We start from the raw sequence: 23,143 nt of genomic DNA on the forward strand, positions 1-23,143 counted from the left end.
TGAATTGAGTGGGGCTTTAGACTATTTCTGCACAGTTACACAAAGGAATATTTGGTTTACAAAGAGAAAGTACGTTTGATACTTGACACTCCCAATATTGAGATCTCAAAAAACAAATGATCTATGACTTCACTGATACTGAAGATGCCCAGAAAGCTAAGTAGTTTTCAATGTTAGTTAGTACTGTCAGTTTTGAGACTTGTGTTCATGTATGCTGTTGTATTAGAGCTAGGTAATCTTACTACAGCATAATATTAGTAAAGGCCTTTTTTGTTTTACCTTTTACCCTGCAAGAAGCTAATGTTTCTTCTGATCACCTTTGATCACTTGCTTCTAAGCCAGATAATTCAATTGTCAATAAGTGACTATAGATGCCAAGATTGTTGTTACCATTGTTCTGCAGACATGATGTTTGCAGTACCTTAATGGTGAGTAACAAATTTTAAATTTTTGTGGAGTGTTATAAAACTCTCAAATCATGCAAGATCTAAATTTAAAAAATACCTTGAGATTTGGAATAATTAAGATTATAATCCATTTTAAAAGAATGTGAATCGTTTTTTTTAAATCTTGTGTTCTGCATCTTCAGATCCTTACTTTTTAATATTGACCCAATCATAGATATCAAAGGTTCCTGTTTTAACAAATTAACATAGATGAAGAATCCATAACTATATGTAACAAGAAAATCAAGGTAATATGGAAATAAGTCCTACTCAACTCACTGAAACTTATTTGTATTTAATAATTATATTTATTTTGTTTCTAATTTTATATAGGTTTTATCTGCGGTTGTTGAAGTCTTCATCCTTATTTCATATTCTGTTTTAAAGGTTGCATAAAATGAAAGTCTTTAGGTTGCTAAGACGAGCCAAAGAAAATAAACCTAACATTAATCTCTGTGGCTATATCCTTTCCATCCCAAAGGTATAATAGTTGTAACCATCACTGGGAGTAATTATTCAGTGTTTATATAAAGAATTTTAAATAATTAGAACAAGTGTTCTCGCTAAGAATTATAGCTTAGTAATAGGCACATCTTTTTTATGTACAAGTTCAATCCCTTGGTAAACTCCTTTTTAAAAAAAAACAAAACACAAAATCGCTTATACCACCGTTTTAGAAAATACCTAACTGAATCTATAGAGAGCCTCTTTTAGTCTCAGTAAATAGTATATAGGCTGATATTCAACTGCAGATTCAAAGCAGAACAGAATTCCTTTGTATTGTTTTGGGAGGGTTACTTCAGGTTCTCTTTGCTGTTGAAAGCATCCTTTGCTGGGCAATTGGACTTTAGGATTATACACCCTATTACAGCAAGGAAGCAGTCTTTTCTTTTTTTTAAATAGAGGGCAGTTTATCATTTCCTCACAAACTTTTATTCAAGGACCTCTTGACCCTACCTCTTACAGTGAAAATCTTTTTGAGAAGATTGGAACTCAGGTCCTGATGGATGAAGACATGTACCTTCACTAAATATTTTCCTGGCAGTAGCAGAGAAGTTTACATATGCTTACACATTTCCTGTTACATTTAAGGGATGTAGTAGATCCCTTTATCTTTATTATTTGTTGCAGAACTAGAGGCTGTATCTTTCCTGTCTTATTTTTGTAGATTCTTTGGGAAAATTATCCTTTGAAATATCTAATGGTTAAGGTTATTTCTTGATGCTGAGAACTTTTGCAATTATGTTGTCCTGTTTTTAGCTTATAACCATGTATAAGTTACTGAGAGGCCGCTACGTTTGGAGCCATATGTAAGCTTGGTAAAAAAGCTAATATAAATATCCTTAAAGGAATGATGAACATTGACATGAAAATACATTAATAGTCTTACAGATGAATGAAATATAGGCTATACTGTATGTAAAGTTAGTGAAAATAGCGTCATGTTTTGTTATTGTGGCAGTACTCCCAGTTTTGGCAGGGATCTGTTGGTAGTCACAAAGAAAGTAGTTATTTGATGAGGGGCTTAAGATCTGTAATTATGATATGGAAAAGAATCTTGTCTCTGTTTCTTTTTAATGAGGCTGAAGAGATATAACTGAGAGGAATATAATGTTATAAAAGATCTTTATTCCATCTCCTCTTTCAGTTTTCTAAGATTTTGTATTTTTTTTAAATTGTCCCATGTTAAATAGTTGCTACTTAACTCTGCCTATGCTTCTTAATACTACTAGTTCCCTAAGCTTAAGAATAAGCATAGATTTGGAGACCATTTTTATGTTGCCAAGGTCTCTAGGCAAAGAAGTGTTAAAGCTAGCTCCTCCTCTTCTATATAGCTACTTGTAGCTTTTCTGGAGTGATTTATACAGCTAAATTAGGTGACCTTTCAGGTCCCAGATTTTCTGGATTGAACAGATTGTTGTGGTTGTGATCTATTTGGCACAAGGCAAGGTCTCTGTGAACTTATTTGCCTTATAGGTTTGATGTGAAATCTAAATTAGGACTGATAATGAACCTAAATATATTAACTAAGGGCTCTCAAGATGGGAGTTGCAACTAATTTAGAAGGGTTAATATTTTAAAACCAGTGTCCAGGTACATGCACTGTAGGAATACAAAACTTATTCCTGCTTTCCTAGATAAGCTATAGCATAATTGTTGTATAGGCCAAAGAGTAAACCATGCTTGTATAATCCAAGCAGCAAGTGTGTTTTGAAAGATGGCATCTAAATCTAGCTGTCTTTTAAAATAATCTGCCATTCATACCAGCAATTGTCATGGCATACAAAGTTTGAAAATCTCTGCAATGTTAGATACTTAGAGAAGATGGGCTCATATCAGGCTAGAATTTAGAGACTAATCAAAATAAGTAGGAACCCATAGCTTGACTATTTGCAAAAATAACCTTTGATTTATATGAATGAAAAGATAGGGCTAGAGGGAAGATAAGAATTTTTTTTGAAGGTGGAGCAGAGAATTCTAAATAGAAAAGGCATACATAGTCAGGAGTGGTAGGAATGAGCAAGGCTGAAGGTCAAATATGTTGATGAAATAAATAGCAAAGCATTTGACTTCAACCTAAAAACACAATACATTACAAAAAATGTAAATCTTATGACATATCTATCTATCTATCTATCTATCTATCTATCTATCTATCTATCTATCTATCTATCTATCTATCTATCTATCTATCTAATCTATCTGTCTACACGTATACATTTTTCCCAAATATTTGTGGCATTCTATAAGACTAAAGTTAATACTTTTAGTAAGGCTGCAGACTTACACAAATACAATAATTGCATATAAGAAGGACTTACTTTTAAGCAAACATATGGTGATAGTATTAATTGCATAGTAATGCCTTAAAGCTTGATTTTATGGAATATTACCTTGTAGTTCTGAAAAAGCCTGCTATGCAAGTGATGTTATGAGCTAGATTGTATACTCTCAGAAGGATAACCCATGATAGACACAGGGTAGGTGAGAGGTTAGACTAAATAAAGTCCATTTCAGAAGGAAATGGTAAGCCATTCCGATGTAGATAGATCTTGATTTACATCGTTATTTGTATTAATTACATTATTATTTGTTTAGTAATGGTTTGAAGTTATAATGGCCTCATAAAAAATGACTTACAACCTGTCCTTGCAGTTATGACTGTTGTACCACCACGGTCACATAATCACATTAGAGGCACGAGGCAACCAGCTCACATTTACGACAGTTGCAGCATTTTGTGGTCATGTGATTGTGATCTGCGATCTTCCCAGCTGGCTTCCAACAAGCAAAGTCAATTGGGGAAGTTGGATTCACTTAGCAACCATGTGATTCATTAACCATGTCATTATCTTAGTAAAAATTAGATCTGATCAAGTGATGACTCACTTTAGGACTGCATCATCTTACGATGGAAATTCCAGTCCCAATTGCAGTTGTAAATCAAGGACTACCTTGATTTTCTTTCTTCCAAGAAAACCAAGTAGACATTCATAACAGAATAATAGAAACATGACACTGGCATATGAATCTCCCAAATCAAAGGTATCCAACAAGCATAAAAACAGAGGGCAAGAACAAGTAGCACTAATGCTGTGGATGTAGTTGGATTAAAAGCATGTCCAGTTGCAACTGATGTGTCGTTCTTGAAATCGGTGAACTGAAGTGAGCTGGAATAGATCATTTTGCATCAGAGGAGCATCAGATTTTTTATTGCAGAAAAGAAAATCATAAAAAAATGGAGTAGCATTATTAACTAAATGCTGCCATATTTAATTCTTGAAAACAACTCCAAAATGATAGAATGATCTCAATTCAAAACCAAGTGTCTTCTTTGTCACTGTTCCTCCACTCTGAAATAGCATTCCCCCTGTGTTCTAAATGGCGATAATCTTGTTGTCTTTCTGGTTGTTCTAATATGCTTTATGATATATGACCTGGTTGTTCTAATATGCTTTATGATATATGACCTATTGTTTGCTGTTTATATGTACACTGTGAGTTTATGCACCGGAGACAAATTCTTTGTGTGTCCAATCACACTTGGCCAATAAAGAATTCTATTGTATTCTATTCCATTTCCATTCCATTCCCTGGGCTGAAGGGTTTTATGATTCCATTATTATGCCATGAGTGTTTTAATTATTTTATTCCCTGAGCAGTTGTTTACTATTTGGTTCTTTTTTCAGTACATTGTGTTTTTAACTTGTCCTATACTTTGCCTTGACTTGTTTGATGACTGACATTAAAAAGCTGGTAAATTAATAAAGCCAATGTTCCAACTATAGGTGCAGAGGTATCAGAACTTTAATATTCTTATGACAAAATGCAATTGTTAACATGACAGATAATAAAGATGTACTAATCATAGACGACCAAAATATTAATTACCGTTAGAAGTAAAATAACATCTGGAACCAAAGGACATTTGGTTTCAATAAACAAAATGAAGCAGAAGACATACAAGTAGTTCTGCTAAGCAAAAAATCAGGTAACCATGATAGGCTTACAATGCCATTCCCATTCTGCAACCAAATTACCATGGTCATTAAGCAAAGCATCACGTGATTGTAACTTACAGTTTTACTTTTAAGTTCTCCATTAAATCTGCTTGTTGCAAGCAGGTTGGGAGGCACACAAAAAGCAGGCACGTGATTGTGGGTATGCAGTGGTCTTAAATGCTTGGATAGATCACATAAAGATTTTTTTTTTATACCATTGTCATCTTGAACAGTTGCTAAATGAGGTAGTCAGTAAGCAAACATGACCTGTATTTAATCCTACAATGAAAATTCAGTATTTATATCAAATACCTCCTTCCAGCAATAAGACAACACTGCACTTGGACATCACAAACTGGATTCAGAAGAGGCAGAGGTATTCATGATCACATTGCTACCATCAGAACAATTGACGAGGCAAGGGAATTGCCTGATTTCCCTTTAATTATTTACCTTATATGCAAAATTGATATTGGGTGTGTGAAATAGAAGAAATAATGATTGGAATTGCTATTTCTGTAGAAAACATCAATATCCAGTGATAGACTTGTGATACTTTGACTGAAAAATGCTTAACAAAGTTCTTGTTGAAATTGAAAAAAGAGAATGCAAAAACTGATCAGCTGCTTAGTATTTAAAAAAACCAAAAAACAAATCCAAGATCATACTCATAATAGGCAATGCCAACCCAGTGCAAATCTGCAAGAAAGTCACAATAAATCCAGTAAATAAATATTTTTTTAAAAAAAATGTAAATAAATAAATAATAGGTTATTTATGATTGCCATCCTAAGTGACAGATCAACTGCTGATCATAATATGCTTTATTAAGCTTATAAATGAACCCCAATGCAGTATTGACACATGCCAAGTAATAATTTAGAATCATGTTTGATTCCACAGGTTTAATAGCCCTGTTATGGTATCTCATTGGCAATCTCATTGGCACTGTATTTGTATAGCAGAACTTTGCAGTGTGAACCTCTCTCCTGAATAATTAGGGCAATTAACCCTGGAGAAGGACAAATTAATAGTAAAAGAGAGAATTAGGGACATTGATCATCAAAATGATATCACCAGTTCCCCTGAATTCTATTGCCAATGTTAGATAATTGCAAGCCCTCTCCTGCAGTGTATCTATATAATCTGTTCCTAAGCAATCATAGATGGGTCTTTTCCACAACCTGATGGGAAGATTTCATGGGATTCTTTATTTGCAGAAATTTTGCACTTGTGGATCCAGGGAGACTCATGTCCTCATACAGTGGCCTATCTATGATGCCCCCATAACATGCTCCAAATATAAGGGTAACATAGATTAATTTTGTATTTATTATTTTTATATGCTTACTCCATATTCACATATTCACATCTCAGGTGGCCTAATAACTTTTAACAAGTTGTACAACTGCATGCAACTTTTTATTAGATATGTTGTTTTATTGCCTTTTTTTTCTTTCCCTTTTTATTGCAAAGGCTGGTCAAAGACCATAATAAAGATATTTGATTTGCTTGTAAGTGAAGGATAATGATTTTATAAAGCAAAAATACTGAATAATTTTAAATTCTGCTTAGTCAATCTTTTTTTAAAATGACAGCTATACAATAGTAACAAAACTACAGCTTGAACATCTTCCAGAGTATATGTTTAGAAGTAAGAGTTACATTTACAGTACAAGAATTTTAAATGTTTCCATGATCTATTTGCAAAGGAGAAATTGTTCTGATTATTTAGGGGGCAACTAACAGATCTGTAACTTCGAAATAAAAACTGTTTTTAGTTAGTTGAAACTCACTTTACTAGTTAGGCAGGGACTAAGATAAAAATAAGTCTTAATTTAGCAAAGGCAGTTCCTAATGAAACTGTATCCCACTGAGTTTGCTGTAACTCAAAACAAAGCAGAATTGTCTACAAATGCTGATCAGTAACACAAGGCCTTATCTATGAAAGACATGAACAATAACGTTGCTGTGATAATCATATGATTGTGAATATATCTTCATGTTTTCTTCTTGATTTCTTTATGTATTATTTTGGCTGCTGTAGAAAGAATAGTTTAAAATTTTGCTAATTTATCAGTGAAATGGTCTGACTTTTCTGCTCTATCTAACTCAGACAAATCTGAAAAATGTTGAAGAATGTAATTTCACCATATTACGAAAATTGTCCAATATGTGCTACCTCACCAGAAAAGGAATTGTTTTTTTTCTTAGAGAAAAGCAGTTAAATTCCAATATCCACATTTATTTATTCTGAAACTAAATAGGACATGTGACTGAAGTTTCTTTTGTAAGCAAAACAGTGTAGGGGTGGTAATTGATAGCTATAGATATGAAATCTACAGTAGTTATATTTGGAATAGATGTTACCCTACAGTAGTAATATTGTGTAAATTTCACATTGCTTCCAGCTTTAGCAAGTTATGTTAAATTAGAGTTTCATTATGTGTTTTTAATAAGCAAATAATAAATCATTCTTTAGACCAGCGGTTCTCAACCTATGGGTCGCGACCCCATTTGGGGTTGATCGACCATTTCACGGGGGTCGCCAAGCAAGGCTGTCTGCCATTTTTTCCTCTTTTCTGGCGGGTGCCTTACCTCCCTTGAGCTGGGCCAGCTGGTGGTCGGCCTGCTCCGTCTCTGCCGCTTGCCATCTATGCCTCGGCCGGCGCAGGGGGCGGAACCACACATACGCGGCGCTTCCGGGCAGGGAAAGTCCTCGAATTACGACCGGTTGGGTAGTCCTCGACTTAGGAATGGTTTAGTCCTCGACTTAGGACCGGTTTAGCCCTCGACGTAGGACCGGTTTAGTCCTTGACTTACGACCGGTTGGGGGTCGCGGCATTAAAAAGGTTGAGAACCACTGCTTTAGACTGTCATGCATATATACTTGTTTGCTTTGTAAGAATGTAGTTCTCCTTTTAGCAGGCAGCAGTTTCTCTTGATAAACCCCCTGCAATGGGGCCAGGAGATAAGCAAGCTATGAAGTGGAATGCTTTCTCTGCTCAAAATGCAGAAACAGGAATACCATCATCCACCCTCGGTACTTCATTATCATTGCCCAGAATCCTGCTACCAAACTGAGGCAAAAAAGCTGCCATGTTCTCCACAGAACTCTTTTCCCAGGAAAAGCTCTTTGCCAGGGCACAGCAAAGCTTAAGAAATCCTGTCATATAGGATTACTGTGGCACAAGGATATTACAATAGTGAGATTTGAACTTTACTATTGTAGATTCTAGTTTAGGATGTTACCAAAGCATTTAAGGTAACAATTGGACTAATAAAGTATTCCTTTCTTAAAAGTTCTAGAAGAGTTCTGAGAGTTAATGGCATTCTACTGAGGATCAATTCAACACTGATAACACCTTTCCACAATTACAATTTGTAGCCAAAAAAGAAAGTAATTACTTCCAAATGAGAAAAAAAGTTTTGGATATTATTTTTCTTACTTATTGCAGCAGGAATTTAATTATAAAGTAGTTGCAATATTGTATTGCAAACTGCATGTCAAAAGAACAGGGGTAATAATGTTGGTGGAATCTTCCTGAATGGCAGTTTGGGTATTTAGATATTAGCTTCTTGTTTATTATCATATTTCTAACATTTTATATGACATCTGCCCTCTTTAGTTATATGAATTTTATCATATTAATTTTCAGCATTATTAACCATAGTAATGGTAAGAGAAAACATACAGTATCAGATACGTTATTTGGATGAGAGATCCTTCTATTTTTGTTACATTATTCCAATCTGTTTAAAAAAAAACTTTGAGAAAATTAATTCTAGGTATTTTTAAACATTAGATTGAGGGAATCGTTGTAAATGTTGTGTTGATATTAATATTGTCCTCCTCTATCCTTTCCTTTGGGAATCCTTATTAGTCAAAGTGCAATTTTTTATATTTCCTAAGTGCAGAGGACAGGACTTCTGCATGTTACTTTACAAAGCAGAATGTCAAATGTTGATTTGTATATAAATGATAATGTAGCAGTTTGTAAATCTTCTCAAAAATACGCAGTGGAAAAATATATCCATATTGTTGTCAAAAAAATTCTATATAAATGAATTTATGAGTTGGACTTGATGCGGAGGAGACTTTACCTTTATTAAAAACAGGAAGCTATTACTGTGATTATTTAATAATTGAGACTATATCCACAAATAAATGGCCTACATTTTGGTCGTGATTATCATCCACCATGGTTCTCTTAATTAAGCCTATAGCAAAATGTGTTCACAAGAATTCACAAGAATTTTGTAAGTAAAATAAACTTACATTTATTTCTTCTCCTACCCTTTTTTACAGGAGACATGGAATGTGGGTTCGACTGCGGAAGGTAGTGATCTGGTTGTTGGGAATATATATAGCGATTCCATTTCTAGTTAAAATTTGCCCAGCTATTCAGGCAAAGCTTGTCTTCCTAAATTTTGGTAAGAATAATGCTTCATTTAATGTTTATTTTATCTTGACTCTATGCTAATATTTTAATTCAAGATTAATAGGTGTTCATACCTTATCAGCCCACTCTTTCTTTAAAGACTGATTTCTGTTTAATTACTTAAAAGTCAATGTCAGTACCTTACAAGAATCTTGGAAACTGCTGCCATCAAAGCTTCCTTGGTTATAATAATTTTATTTTTTTGTTGGTAGAAAATCTAGTATATTGATATTTGATTTGAAGTCGCATTTGACTTTTTTCAATTGTTCCTGCATATATTAAATCTTGTGTCAGTGTTCAGTACAGATTTAAAGCATATGAGATCACAATTTGTCAGTATCTGATTAAATTTCATTATTTCTTTGTGAAGTGCTGAGGAAGGAGAGGCTTGATACTGCTGCTTGCAATTTTGTTACTGTTGGCATCTGCAGAGAATGTTCTAATACCAGACAGTGAAAAAGCAATTGTTTCCTTTCAGCACTCCTCAAAAATACCATCTTTGCTAGACTTGGTGTGACTGTATTCTAATTATCATGTCTGCATATTATGTAGAATTTGCTGCTGACTTTGCAAATGTTTTATAAAGATAGGATAGAAAACCAGCATTACTCAATGAGCTGAAACTGTGCCCTACAAATTTAATTCTAGGATTTCCTAAATTAGTTTTAAAGATACAATCTATAATTGACTGTTGGAACTAGGACAAACAGTAGAGTGTATTGACAGTTAACAATTATGATTTAATAAGTATGTTTTGGAATATGGCAATAGAAGTTGGAAAACAAATTACAAACCAAAGAAGGTTAACTTCTAATCTTTTCCCAGATGAATAGCCAGAAAAAACAGCAGAGTGTTATCGTACCTTAAAGATACATACATTTAATATAGCCTAATATCTTCATTGGAGACTTTGTATATTATCCTTAGAATATAATGTACAAACTCATGTTTGGGAGTATATTTGGAAATAATGAGCAATGATGTCAGAGGGAAATGACATATAAAAAATACCATTCATTTCTTTCTGGCCTCTCTCTTTACTGTTCATGCTCTTCCTCCCAAATGGCTGTGTATATATTTACATGCCTCTGATGAAATGCATTGCAATTCATGCAGACCTAAGCTATTATATATTTGTTAGTCTTTAAGGTGCCAGAAGAGTTTTTAAATTTTTTCTGTATCTCTGACTAATGGAAATAATTTTTAAAGAATCCTCCCCTCCTTGTTGACATTTAAACATGTCCAGTAATTTATAGCAAATTTAATTATGCATTAGGATGTATATTATGCAGAAGTATTATTGTGCAAGCTTATGGTTGCTGGTTTTAATTACAGAAATGATTATTTCAATAAGGTAAACAAAATGTAAAAGGAATGCTATCCTTCTATTTCAGTAAGAGTGCCCTATTTCATTGATTTGAAAAGACCCCAGGATCAAGGCTTAAACCATACCAGTAACTTCTATCTGCAGCCAGAGGAAGATGTAACTATTGGAGTTTGGTAAGGAACACTTTATTCTTCTCATTATACATTGATGTCCTTTTATAATTAGAACAAAAGCTTTGCTTTTTTTGTGAATTTAGGGGGGGAAATCAAATAATGCAATGTACATTGCAGTTGTGTGCAGTATTATGCTGAAGGTTGTGCTTTAGACTCAAGTCAAGAAGAATGCAGTTTTAATATAAATGGTGTGGGATTGTTTCAGCATGTGACTTTAGTCTCTGAGAACAAAGCATGGGAACAAGGAAGAAAAAGATAAACAACCTTGAGGATGACATGAATCACTGCTTAGTTGTAGATATATTTGCAGATGTAGCTTTCAGGTTTCATCTTTGTCTTTCTTTTTGAATAGAAGGTATCCCAGATCTTTGATTATGTGCCATCAATTTGTTTTCAGCTTTTATTGATCTCAAAGATAGATTTTCTCCACCATGATCTGTCTCTAATATGGTCTTTTAGATCTTCAAAATGATGCACTCATCACCCTTGTAACTGAGTCTATTCGCCTTGCTATTGATTGTTTTCTTTTTCTTTTTCCTTCCATCTTTCCCAGAATCAGGGCCTCCTTCAGAGAGCATAATGTTCCAAAATAGGATAATTTGAGCCTGGTCATTTGTGCCTCAAGTGAGGAAACCTCTGGGTTGATTTATTTGAGAACCTATTTGTTTATTTTCTTGGCTGTTACTGATATTTTCAGGAGTCTTCTCTAACACCAAAGTTCAAAAGTGTCAATACTCTTCCTATTCTGCCTCTTCAAAGTCCAACTTTTACTTCTATAGAATATCAGAGCATAATAAGACTTGCACAATTGTGATTTTTGTGGATGCAGACACATCATTTGAATATCTTTTCCAAGGTTTGCATGTGATAGTGCTAGTTTGTAGCATGTTTGTTTTACTAATTGTTCCTTTACTATTGATGGTTAATTCTAAAAGGTAGAAACCAGCACCCCTTTGATATCTTTGTTAGCAATTCTAATCCCAATTTTTAGTTTCGGATAATCAGATGGACTAACAAATGTTTTTGCATCATGATGCAGAATTATGTCAGGTTCTGTCAGATGAAACTGATTATTAGGTAGCAGAATGAAAACTGGATAGCGAGTCTTGAACTTTTCCATTGATAACAAGAATAGACTCAGCAAACTGCACTTGCAACCAAACATTGTGGTTTACGGTGCTCTTAATTAGGATGAAATTCTACCTTTGGAAAGATACTCAATTCTGTCCTCCCAACTAGCCTAGTTTTTCATCGTTTCCTTTCATCTGTTTGAATTCATATTTTTATTTTTCTTGTCTTCACCTCCTTATTTGATTTTTTTTCTTGTAAAGCAGTTTCATTCTTCTGTAGTTATTTCATTTTTTCAATGCTATTGCGGTTATATAAATATGTCAGTTTTGCTTTTCCAATAGTATTTTTTTAAATTATGTTTGAGGGATTCAGCCTGGACTTTTTCACTAAATAATTTTGTCATAATTTTATACTGCTCAGAGCAATGAATCAAAGGACAGTAAAACAATAGTAGAACTACCAGTTTGTTTAAGTATGACTATAAAAATACAAACAATAAAATAAAAGTTAATGATGTGATATAAAATATCCAAACCGTTGCCATAATTATGTTCTTTCTAACAAGAAAGCTATAATTGTGATGAACAATGAACTGAGACTCTTGAAATTTAAAGAAAAACTAGGATTGTTATTATATCTAATTTTTACAACTCCTGAACAATATAGTCTAAAAGAACAATGATAGGCAAGTGCACACTGATGCTCCACTCTATATAAGCAAACAAAATGCTCAGGGGCCTTCATATGAGGAAATTTTATCAGGGTTTTTATCTTAGAAAAAAGGTAAGTAAGAAGATGGAATGGCACGATAAAGAGATATGAAATTCTTTTTTGTAGATAGTGAGAAAAAATATTTACCTTTCTTAACAACTAGATCAGGGTCCTTCAATTAAGATTAAGAATATGAAATTGAGGAATTTTTTTAAAAAACTGCCTTTTCTCCCATAGTAAATTGAAGTTGCTAGTTCAAGATTTGAGGAGTTTTAAAAGGAGATTTAAAAATAACATGAATGTTCAGGTTTTATTTAATTGATTCTAGTTTTTGTGGTAGTATGTTTCTCAGGATTAGTTGTTGGAGAGCACTTGCCAATCATTTTGCATGGAATACTGGGTTAAGTGGCCTTTGGCCTAATCTGCACTGTTTTTATGCTCTTAGGCAATTTCTGCAAGTCTAAGTATGATGTAGAACTGAGTAACAACTCATAATGCTAATTCAGCACTCTATTAGTAGAAGTAAAGTGAGTTTCAAAAGTGATTTGCAACTTTTTTCTATTTTAGTTTGTTTATATGTATCTAACCACTTGTCAGATTTCTTTAACAACAGTCCAGACAAGAAAAGCGCAGCAAAGAAAAAAATCTCTTTAAGTTTCGAATTAATAAGATTTATTTTTAAAAAGGTTGAAATGATAATACAAGAATTGTGGCACATAATTTGCTTTTAGATCTACCCCATTTTCTTTTGAATATTGTAAGATTGTTGAAAAACTGGAATGGGATACCTTTGTCCTAAAATGACTCGTGTGGTGCTGCTCATGGTAGGTAGTGTTTACAGATATCCAAAATTGCATTGTTCTCTATTTTACTCCCTGCCCCACCTTCATGCCTCTACCCACTGTGTTTCCCCGAAAGTAAGACCTACCCTGAAAATAAGGCCTAGCTTGATTTTTGGGGTGAGCTAAATATAAGGCCTACCCGAAAAATAAGCCCTAGTTTGGAGGCAAGGTGCACACCTAAAAATCAAGCTGGGGTGGGGGTGGGGGGTGGAACTGCCCCACGCACCCCACACCCACTTACCTTGCAGCTAGGCCTCTCCTTGCAGGCCCACTTCTTCTGTGGCATCTTCTGCAGCCAGGCCTGCATTTCTCAGTCACAGGCCTTTCCGGAAGGCTGATGCAGCCAGAACTGAGCTATAGATTCAATCCATACAGTAGCGGGCCAAGTGTATTTTTGAGGTTTCTTGGCTAATAACACCACTTTTTTTTGGAGCAGTACCCTAAAACTATATATCAATGGAAAGATAATTTAATCAAGAATGTAATGCAACATAGTTTGTTCAATTATCTGTAGTGTATTCTATGAAACGTTATAGCCAAATAACCAGAAAAAGGAAGTACAACTTGCTTAGATTGATATCAGGTAGCTTTCCTTCATCTGATTGTAGCCAATGAGCGTGAGTGTTTAGAGAGCCAGTCAGGTGTCATCTTGTTTTGGCAATGAGCCAACCAGATCACAGTAGGATTCAGTTACTGATGTCATGTATTGAAGCTGAGAGGAGGACATTTGTCAGTGTGTTATGAGATCGCTATCAAGTTGGTTGGGTTTTTTTCCCCCTTTCATTTAGTGAGCTTGTAAAATGTAATAAAATTAAAGTAATGGTGCAAAGAGTTGACTGGTTGCCCAGAAAGCGATGTAAAATAATAATATTAAGTGAACAAGGCTACAGTTATAAAGAAATTAGAAGAAAAATTGGTGGAAACTTAACCAAAGTTAGCATTTCTACTGTACATGTTTCCCAAATGGTTTCCACAATTTTGGCCACTACCGTAGTTCAGTTTTGCAAGACCTCTGCATCCGAGAACCGAGCTATGGATTGAATCCATTGCTTGGTACTCGGTTGCAAAGGCCTTCTGGAAAGGCCTGACTGCAAAATGCAGGCCGGAATGCAGCTGAAGAATGAAGCTGCTCCTTCAGTCAGAAGAAGTGGACCAGCTGGGCAGGGCTGTCGGTGCTGGAGGTGAGTAAAAAAGACACCCCCCAAAATAAGACCTGGTGCCTCTTTTGGAGGCAAAAAAAAAAAGTTAAAAACTTTCACTTTTATGTCTAACCACTACTTTAAAAGTATCAAAATTGTTGTTTAATTTTCTTGTTTTCAACTTGTAGAAATAAGAGCCAGTTTGGTAAAATACTAAGGAACTTCAGTTATAGTAACAACTTACAAATTGCCAATTGCATCAGCTTGGTGGGAAGAAGGCTAATAATTAACAGGATCCCAATAGACATGCAGAGGCAAATTTAACTCTTTCTTCCTGGTATAATCCTAAAGAAAACCCATTTTGGGAAGTTTGTACTGCTAAGGGTTGGAAGACAGGATATATCCCCAGGGAAAGCAAGGAGTTACCATCCATACTGATTTTGAATTTATGAATTGCATGGGAACAAGTTAGATAGTTCTCGGTACGCATATTTTTTTCTTTATTGATCTTTTCAAGTGTTTGGAATATAAATAGTTCAGCTTGGAATAATATTAAGGCTTGAAAATAGGGGCTGGAAATAAAATATAATAAAGCAGTGTCTCCAAATTCTTTAATTTCAAAGGTTATTTTCAAATTTGTATTGAACTACTGCTCCCTTGCTAAATCTTTGGCATTCATCTTCATGTATCTGTGCTATTGGCTGCACACATAACTTATTCTGAACCATAATTTTGATTTTAAAAGCCATGCTTAATTAATATAATTAAATAGGGTAGAAAATACAGAATATCAGTCACCTCTTTTCCCAAGTATGGCAGGGAAGGAAGCAGAAGTTTGCTGAGAATTGTTCTCATCCTTGTTTGTTAGACTGCACTCTTTTTCCAAAAGAAAACTGAATTAGTTATACTGATGTAAACTAAATAGATTTCTAATGTACTGTGTATGCATCTTATTTACTTTCAAATATTGTTCAGATATCAGCAATATGCATAGATGGCAGCTTTGGTCACAGCTAATTACGTTATTTAGTATAAAATTAAAATATAGATGGTAGTGCATGGAAAAACGAGCGTGTTGCTTTAGTAACTATATTTGCCCAGTAATGAACACTGACTGGATCTGAGAAGATCTAGAGCTTTAGAAATAATTTTATAACCCTTCTCAACAGGGTTATAAATTATAAATTAATGATGGATGGATGGATGGATGGATGGATGGATGGATGGATGGATGGTTGGTAATCAGCAGGATAGTATAAGAAAGGAACTAAATTTATGAGACTTATACTGTACAAAACTGGCTTAATAAATTACTTACACAATTGCCTTAATTATATCTCTTCTGGAATTACTGAACTGGGGGGGGGGGAAACAATTATTTTGTCACATTGGCCTAATGCGTGTTGGGAAAAAACAAGCACCAAACTTTAGTGTTAGGAGCAAAGGTAAGAAACTTTTCAGAATATATGAAAGGTAACAAATACTTTTCATGAGAAGACTGTTGGGAAAGACTCACATGTACATATCTATATATACAGACACAGATATATGTAGAAGAATATAGGTAGTTCTCTACTTGCAACCGTCCCTGCTGGCTTCCACATTGATTTTTCTTGTCAGAAGCCAGCTGTGAAGGTCGTAAATGGTAATCACGTGTCAACCTTCCTGGGTAAACCAGATAGGAAACATGACTAGATGAGCTAACTCTACTTTATTATAAGGTTATATTAACAGAACCTTGCAAGTCTGAAAGTACAAACTTCCCACCTGCCACTTTTAACTGCTAGACCCATTAGGGTGGGTCCTTCCTAAATTTCTTTCTTTCCTAGGCAGCATCTCCTCTCCCCTTTCCTCAAGGTTATCTGTGCATTCCATTACATCAGGTGATGGCAGGGACACTGTGACAGTCTAAGTGCAAGAATCAATTGCAAGCCATTTTTTTCATTGCTACTGTAACTTGAAATATTTGCTAAATGAATGGTCATAAGTTGAGGACTACCTGTAATCAATGAACAAAATCTGCAGGATGGTGCCAGAATGTAAGCTAGGGTATTTCCTGTGATATAAAAATATATAATTGTATGAAATCAAACTGGACTTTGAATTTTTGCTACAGAAAGCTAACTTGCCTTTTTCTATATAGAACAGTTATGAGGCTATTCAACACAAGCCTAGCATTTTTAAGGATAACTCTTGTTTGTTTGGTTTGTTTTTATATTTATTTCTACCATGAAATAAAAATCCACCTCTGTTCATATGCCCAGGCAGTTGCACATTTGTGTTAACAGATAACTTACCTGATTGAAACCTGATTTTACTGAGTATGATGTGGAAAATGCCATAAAAACAATTTTCTCTTCTCCCAAAATTATGGAAACGTTTTGGAAATTGTGCTGTAAATAATGTTTATCTTATTTAAAACTTGCTTGGACTTCTATTTTATTCTTTAGTTTGATGAGCAGTTCTTGCAATATAATGTCAATAGTAGTTTTCATTGCAAATGGATCCACTATCCAGGCCACAATATCCATATCCACAAGCTTGTAGAAACAAATTTCCATATCATTATGCAGCTACTTAAATGATCCATCTATATGAGTATCAGAAAATTCCTGATGTCCAATATTGTATGTGTATAATTTCAGTTTTCCAAGAAATCCCTTAATCTTCTCTTTTCATGATAAAAGGTAACACTTTCTTCCCTGCAGTTGCTTGTTTAACAAAGAAAGCTTTTCAAAAATATCAGAGAAAAGTAAAACATGTTGCATTTAGTAAAAGTGATCTCTTTTTCGTTTTGTTTACTATTGAAAAATGCCACAACCATTCCCATAGAGCATCAAAATGAAGAATGCAGTTACCTTTAGATAATGGATTTCTGTATGCAATAATAAGTATTTAAATCACTCCCGTTGCAAGGCTGTTGAAATAAACAATTTTGACATACATTTAATTTTATGCAGTTAACTGCCTTTCATATTAAACTTCTATATTGTTCTGTAGTTTGATGAGCAGTTCTTGCAATGTAACATCAATGTCAGCAGTATCCATTGCAAAAGGATCACTGTTCAGGCCAGAATATCCAACCCTTCCAAATATTTTGAAATCGAAGGGTGGTGGTGAATTATGCAGTGAAAACAAAATACTTCTGGCACCACATATTTCAAAAATGCGATAAATTTTCTATGTAACTGTCATGGAAGCTATAATATTGTCAAAAGGGGTATCATTCTTATTGAAATAACTCTTCTTCAAAAATTGTTTTCCCTTTAATAACTGTTTTAAGTTTTCATGTGAAAAGTGTTTCTTCTCTGAGCTTGTCAGCGACAAATATCTTACATAAGCCATAAGTATTGTTGTGTTATCTGGTAAATATGCTTCAGCAATTTGCAGACCAAACTTCTTAACTTTTAACTGGGACACTGGGAATCTGGCATCAACAAGACAGTATCTGTATTACTATACAATTTCTGTGCCGCCCCATTACATGTTTTTTACTTGTAGCTCCCTTGAAATATCCTATGGTTCCCAACTGAGAACAGCTGAATTAAAACTCTAGAAATTCTGGAAGGAATTCAGCACACAATCCATTGCTGATGGTTTGTATACTAATTTTAGATACTGTATATAACTTACTGCACATTTCCTATAGGCTTCTGAAGCAGGGAGGTTATTAAGATAGGATGAAAATATGCAAGGAAACAATGAAATTCTTGTTACCATTTTTTTTAGGCACACAGTTCCTACAGTTTTATGGAAAGATGCTCAAGGGAAGGACCAACTGTGGTACGAGGATATTTTGGGTTCCAATAACCCTGTAATCCTTTATTTGCACGGAAATGCAGGGACTAGGTAAGCAAAACACAAAAATGTAAATAATGCCCATAATTTAAATCTATTCAGGGCTCATTCTTCATTAGGCAGGGCAAGTACCGCAATACACACACACACACACACACACACATTGTGTGTGTGTGTGTGTGTGTGAATATAATCAAATCAAATCAAATTCAGATGTGAATATAAGACTGCAGAGTAGAAAGGCTTTTATTAAAGGACTTTTATTTTGCCGCATCTATGAGGGAAATACTCTGGCATTTTGCTTGTCTGATTCATTTTAAAATGTGAAGGAGGAAAAGGAAGAAATACACTTTTTTCTACAACAGTTTTGGATATAATTAGTAATGCTCATGCTGAAGCCAGCCTATGTCTTGTTTACTGTAGTTAATTTTTCAATATATTTCTCTTACTGTCTTTTCATCAGATAAGATTCCATGGCATTGTACCACAGTTTAGATCCCAAGATTAGACAACATGGTTGATGGCAGCAGCAAAGCAGGGCCTCTTTGATTAATGTTTTTATAACTAGGAGTTCCGTTGATTAATGTTTCTAATTCTTGGAGGAACAAAGAAAGCTATACGCAACCTGATAAGAGAACTGGTTTAAACCTGAAGGGCACTGGCCTGAACTTTACTTACCTGCAAACTCATAATGTGAGAAACAGTTTTCCTGAATGTGAAGATAAGCATTAACAAGATCATACCAAGAATATTATGGGATGCTATGGAATGTTACTTGCTACATATTAGTTACTGAGCATGTGTGCTGCATCAGAGATGTGTCAAATGAAAGAACTCATTCCAAACCCAATATGTTTGGACTGTATATAAAATGATTTTCTGCCTTTGTAAACTGCTCCTCTTGAGTGAGGCAACTTTCCTTACTTGTATGCAGATTTTAATGTATCTTTCCGGCTTGGATTCTGTTAGAACAAGGGACACCAGGCTAATAGATCTGCTGGCATTGATGGCTAACATGGTGGATGTTTTGGATTTCAATACTACTATGCATTGTTCCACAAATTTGAATGGAATTTGTTGTTAATGTGCAGTTGTTTACAGATTCCAAGTAAGGAAATATTGAATATGATAGATGTAGAAAGCATATTCACTCTTCCAGTCAGTACTTAGTAACATCTTCTTTGGCATAAGTAATAGCTTTTAAGTTTCTTATAGCCAGCTAAAAGACCTTCTATTCTTGCTTTAAAAAAAAAACTTCCTTGCAGAGATCTTCTAGCTCAGAAATATTCATTGGTCTCTGTACATGTTTTATATATCTGAGATCCACTTACAGATTTTCAGTACAAGTCTGGAGACCTTGAAGGCCGTTCCAAATGCAAGAATATAAAGAATCTTGGCTGGCTATATGAGTGAAGCATTATAATTACAGTTGGACACAATTTAGCTCAATATCTGCAATTCAAACTTTGATTTCTGAGGAAGTGGCTGACTTCTCAATGACATGAATAGAATTATGTAAATTCCAGTTAACAGTGCTTCTGCCCTAGCAAGTAGCTAAGACTACGGTCTTAAGTAAGGGTTTATTGAAATCAGTGGTTCTTGAATTATTTCTAACAACAGGTTTTTCATTAAAAGCTAGCTCATATTTATGCTGACATTAGAAAATTATGTAACACAATGTTTTATATTGATTTTAACTTTATTTTCCCAACATTTCTTAACAGAGGAGGGGATCATCGTGTGGAACTTTACAAGGTAGGAATGGTGTTGTTACTTATAAGTTCTAAATACTGTTATGCATTGCTATTAAAAGCAACATGAACCTGTATTTGTCTTCTGTAGTTTATATTTATTTAATTTATATGCCTTATTCCCTGATAAGGTGAAATAAATAAGAGTTAGAAATATAAGAAGGTACTCAAAACTGTGCATTACGCATCAGTGTCAGTCATATTGTAAGCCTTTTATGATTTGTTCCATTGCACAACACAATGAAATATTGCATCTTGAAAAGTTGCCACTTTCCATTAAAAATGAGAACCTTGTATATTGCCATGTCAAAGTGAAGGAATTTGTTAGCATGTAGTGATAATTATTTTAAAAGTGTTTCTTTAATTTATTTGGAGTTGCTTATCTTCCCTTACAGGTTTTAAGTTTTCTTGGTTACCATGTAGTCACATTTGATTATAGAGGTAAGATTATTAGACTATATTTTTGTTCTTAGACTACATTGTTTATCCTTTTGTTCCCAAATATGGGTGGCTGTTTTGTTTTAACCAACCTATTGGCTATTTCTTGAATTTCATTAACCACATAATTTGCAGGAGTTTGTGTGTTTTATTAATACCCCAAATTGTGGAGCATGGTCTGTTAATAGTAATTCCCCATTTTTATAAATTAATTGTAAATAAATTATAAATGTATTACAGAATGTTTACAAATGAATTGTTTAATTAACAGTAAGAGTATGCAAAATGTTGGATCTCAAATGAAAAACTTCACAAAATAAATCTATTTTGAAGCTGCTGTTTTGAATGTGAAACAAGAAATTCTGAGCCAAAAACAACTTTTTGAACGCAGAAGAGTTCTGCTCCCAGCAAAAAATACTCCAGATTGGTTGAAACAGTCCATTTAATAGCATAGCAGCAGTTTCACATCCATAGATTGTTCTATGGCGTTCTGCAAAGTTTCATGCTTGAAAACACTTAAAAATGATATTTTTTGCTTGTACCTAATTAGTTTTTTTCAAATAGTTATCCAAACTACTTAGTAAGCAGTGAATCCTGTGCCAACCCTTTAAAAATGTTAGTTTCTCTAATACATTTTGACTGAATACTTTGGGAATATTTTATACTTCCATAAATTGATCTTCCCATTAATGTTTAATGACAACTTTACTTGAATGACTTCAGCAGTGTCTTTGCTGAGATAAGGAACTATTGTGAGCTGAACAGTACGACGAACAGTTGTAAATATATACATTTCCACAATTTCCAGATGCATTAAAGTTCTTCATGCAGTATGCCTTGCCTTTCTGAAATTAAATCAGCTAACAATAACAACAAAAACCTGCTCTTTTGTATGGATACAAGCCTCATGTACTCAATCTGCTAACAAGTGAACTTCACTACTGCTTAAACAGAAGATAATCTTAGATTTCCTAAAAACATGTAGGCTTGAATGTTAAAAAGTAGCATAGGAGGCATCTGGTTCCTAAAATAGGGCATTTGCTACTTCAACATATTGTTGAATATATTTTTTTCTGCCAGGAAGAATCAGGTCATAGAGCAGTGGTTCTCAACCTATGGGTCGCGACCCCATTTGGGGTCGATCGACCATTTCACGGGGGTCGCCAAGCAAGGCTGTCCGCCATTTTTTCCCCCCTTTTCCGGCGGGTGCCTTACCTCCTTTGAGCTGGGCCAGCTGGTGGTCGGCCTGCTCCATCTCTGCTGCTTGCCAGCTACGCCTCGGCCGGCGCAGGGGGCGGAACCACGCATGCGCGGCGCTCCCAGGCAGGGAAAGTCCTCGACCTATGACTGGTTGGGTAGTCCTCGACTTACGACCAGTTTAGTCCTCGACTTACGACCGGTTTAGTCCTCGACTTACGACCGGTTGGGGGTCGCGGCATTAAAAAGGTTGAGAACCACTGTCATAGAGGGACAAACAGTCTATTTCAAGTGTAATTTTCTTGAGCAGTACTTCATTTAAAAAAAGTTTATTGTGAACTTTCAATTAGCTTTGCAGTTTTCACAAGATAGTTTTTTTTTTAGTTCAGCTTGTAAGTCAGTTCCATTTCTCATACTCAACCTCAAATGATTGAAAAGCAGATATTCCCAGAAATTTTGCTGCAATTGAAGGTCATCTTTTTAGTGTGACTCCCCCCAGCCTGACACTTTTTATATGTGTTGAGATGGCAACTCCCACAATTCCTATTCAGGATTCTTAGCTGAGTGTGTTTGTGTGGTGGGGAGAAAATTGTAGGAATTAGGGTCCTGAGAATTCTAAGATGCTTTAGGTCCAGTGGAACTAGAACCAGCATAGTTGGCAGGTAACAGTTTGTTTTCATATGGTAGTTTTTAAATGCAGAAAAATTCTCCTGTAATTGCACTCCCCCCCCCCAAGAATCCTTAAAATCTATTTGGAGGTAGGGAAACTCTCAAGAAGTTTTACTGTAGTTTTAAGATTTTGTAAAAGAAATTGTCCCACTCAGTTCCATTAGCAAAACAGTCTTATCAGTCAGAAATTCTCCTTGAACATTTAAAGGCATACTGGAATCCAGTTGAATAGGCCTGGTACAACTTTAGTTTCTACATTATGTCAACCTCATTTTACTTTATTGTGTATTTTAGCCTGTTCCAAGAAAATGAAAGGTAATCAAGAATTTACCTATTCATTTCCAATGTCCTGACTCATTGTGCTCTTTGGTCTTAATTGAAAAATGAAACCAAATCCTATATTTTGATTAGCACCTTAAAGTATGATTCTTGGAATATTTATTTTTATCTCTTTCAGGATGGGGAGACTCTATAGGCACTCCCTCAGAAAGTGGGATGACCTATGATGCTCTTCATGTATTTGACTGGATAAAAGCAAGAAGTGGAGACAATCCAGTTTATATATGGGGACACTCCTTGGGCACTGGGTAAACATGTATTTTTCAGATGATCTAAGCAGAATTTTAGAATATTAGTG

The 23,143-nt window shown here is 34.7% G+C and overlaps 1 protein-coding gene across 1 annotated transcript in view; it reads left to right on the forward strand.

Moving 5' to 3' along the window:
- Positions 1–23,143, forward strand: part of ABHD12 (abhydrolase domain containing 12) — a 33,800-nt gene that overhangs the window by 2,215 nt on the left and 8,442 nt on the right. The window contains exons 2-7 of the mRNA XM_015812099.1: positions 9,258–9,382; positions 10,785–10,890; positions 18,383–18,502; positions 20,176–20,206; positions 20,598–20,643; positions 22,964–23,093. Coding sequence (XP_015667585.1) covers positions 9,258–9,382; positions 10,785–10,890; positions 18,383–18,502; positions 20,176–20,206; positions 20,598–20,643; positions 22,964–23,093 — 558 coding nt within the window. The remainder of the gene's footprint in view (positions 1–9,257; positions 9,383–10,784; positions 10,891–18,382; positions 18,503–20,175; positions 20,207–20,597; positions 20,644–22,963; positions 23,094–23,143) is intronic.

This window comes from Protobothrops mucrosquamatus, unplaced genomic scaffold, assembly GCF_001527695.2.
Source record: "Protobothrops mucrosquamatus isolate PMUCROS unplaced genomic scaffold, P.Mucros_1.0 scaffold_57, whole genome shotgun sequence".
Lineage (NCBI taxonomy): Eukaryota > Metazoa > Chordata > Lepidosauria > Squamata > Viperidae > Protobothrops > Protobothrops mucrosquamatus.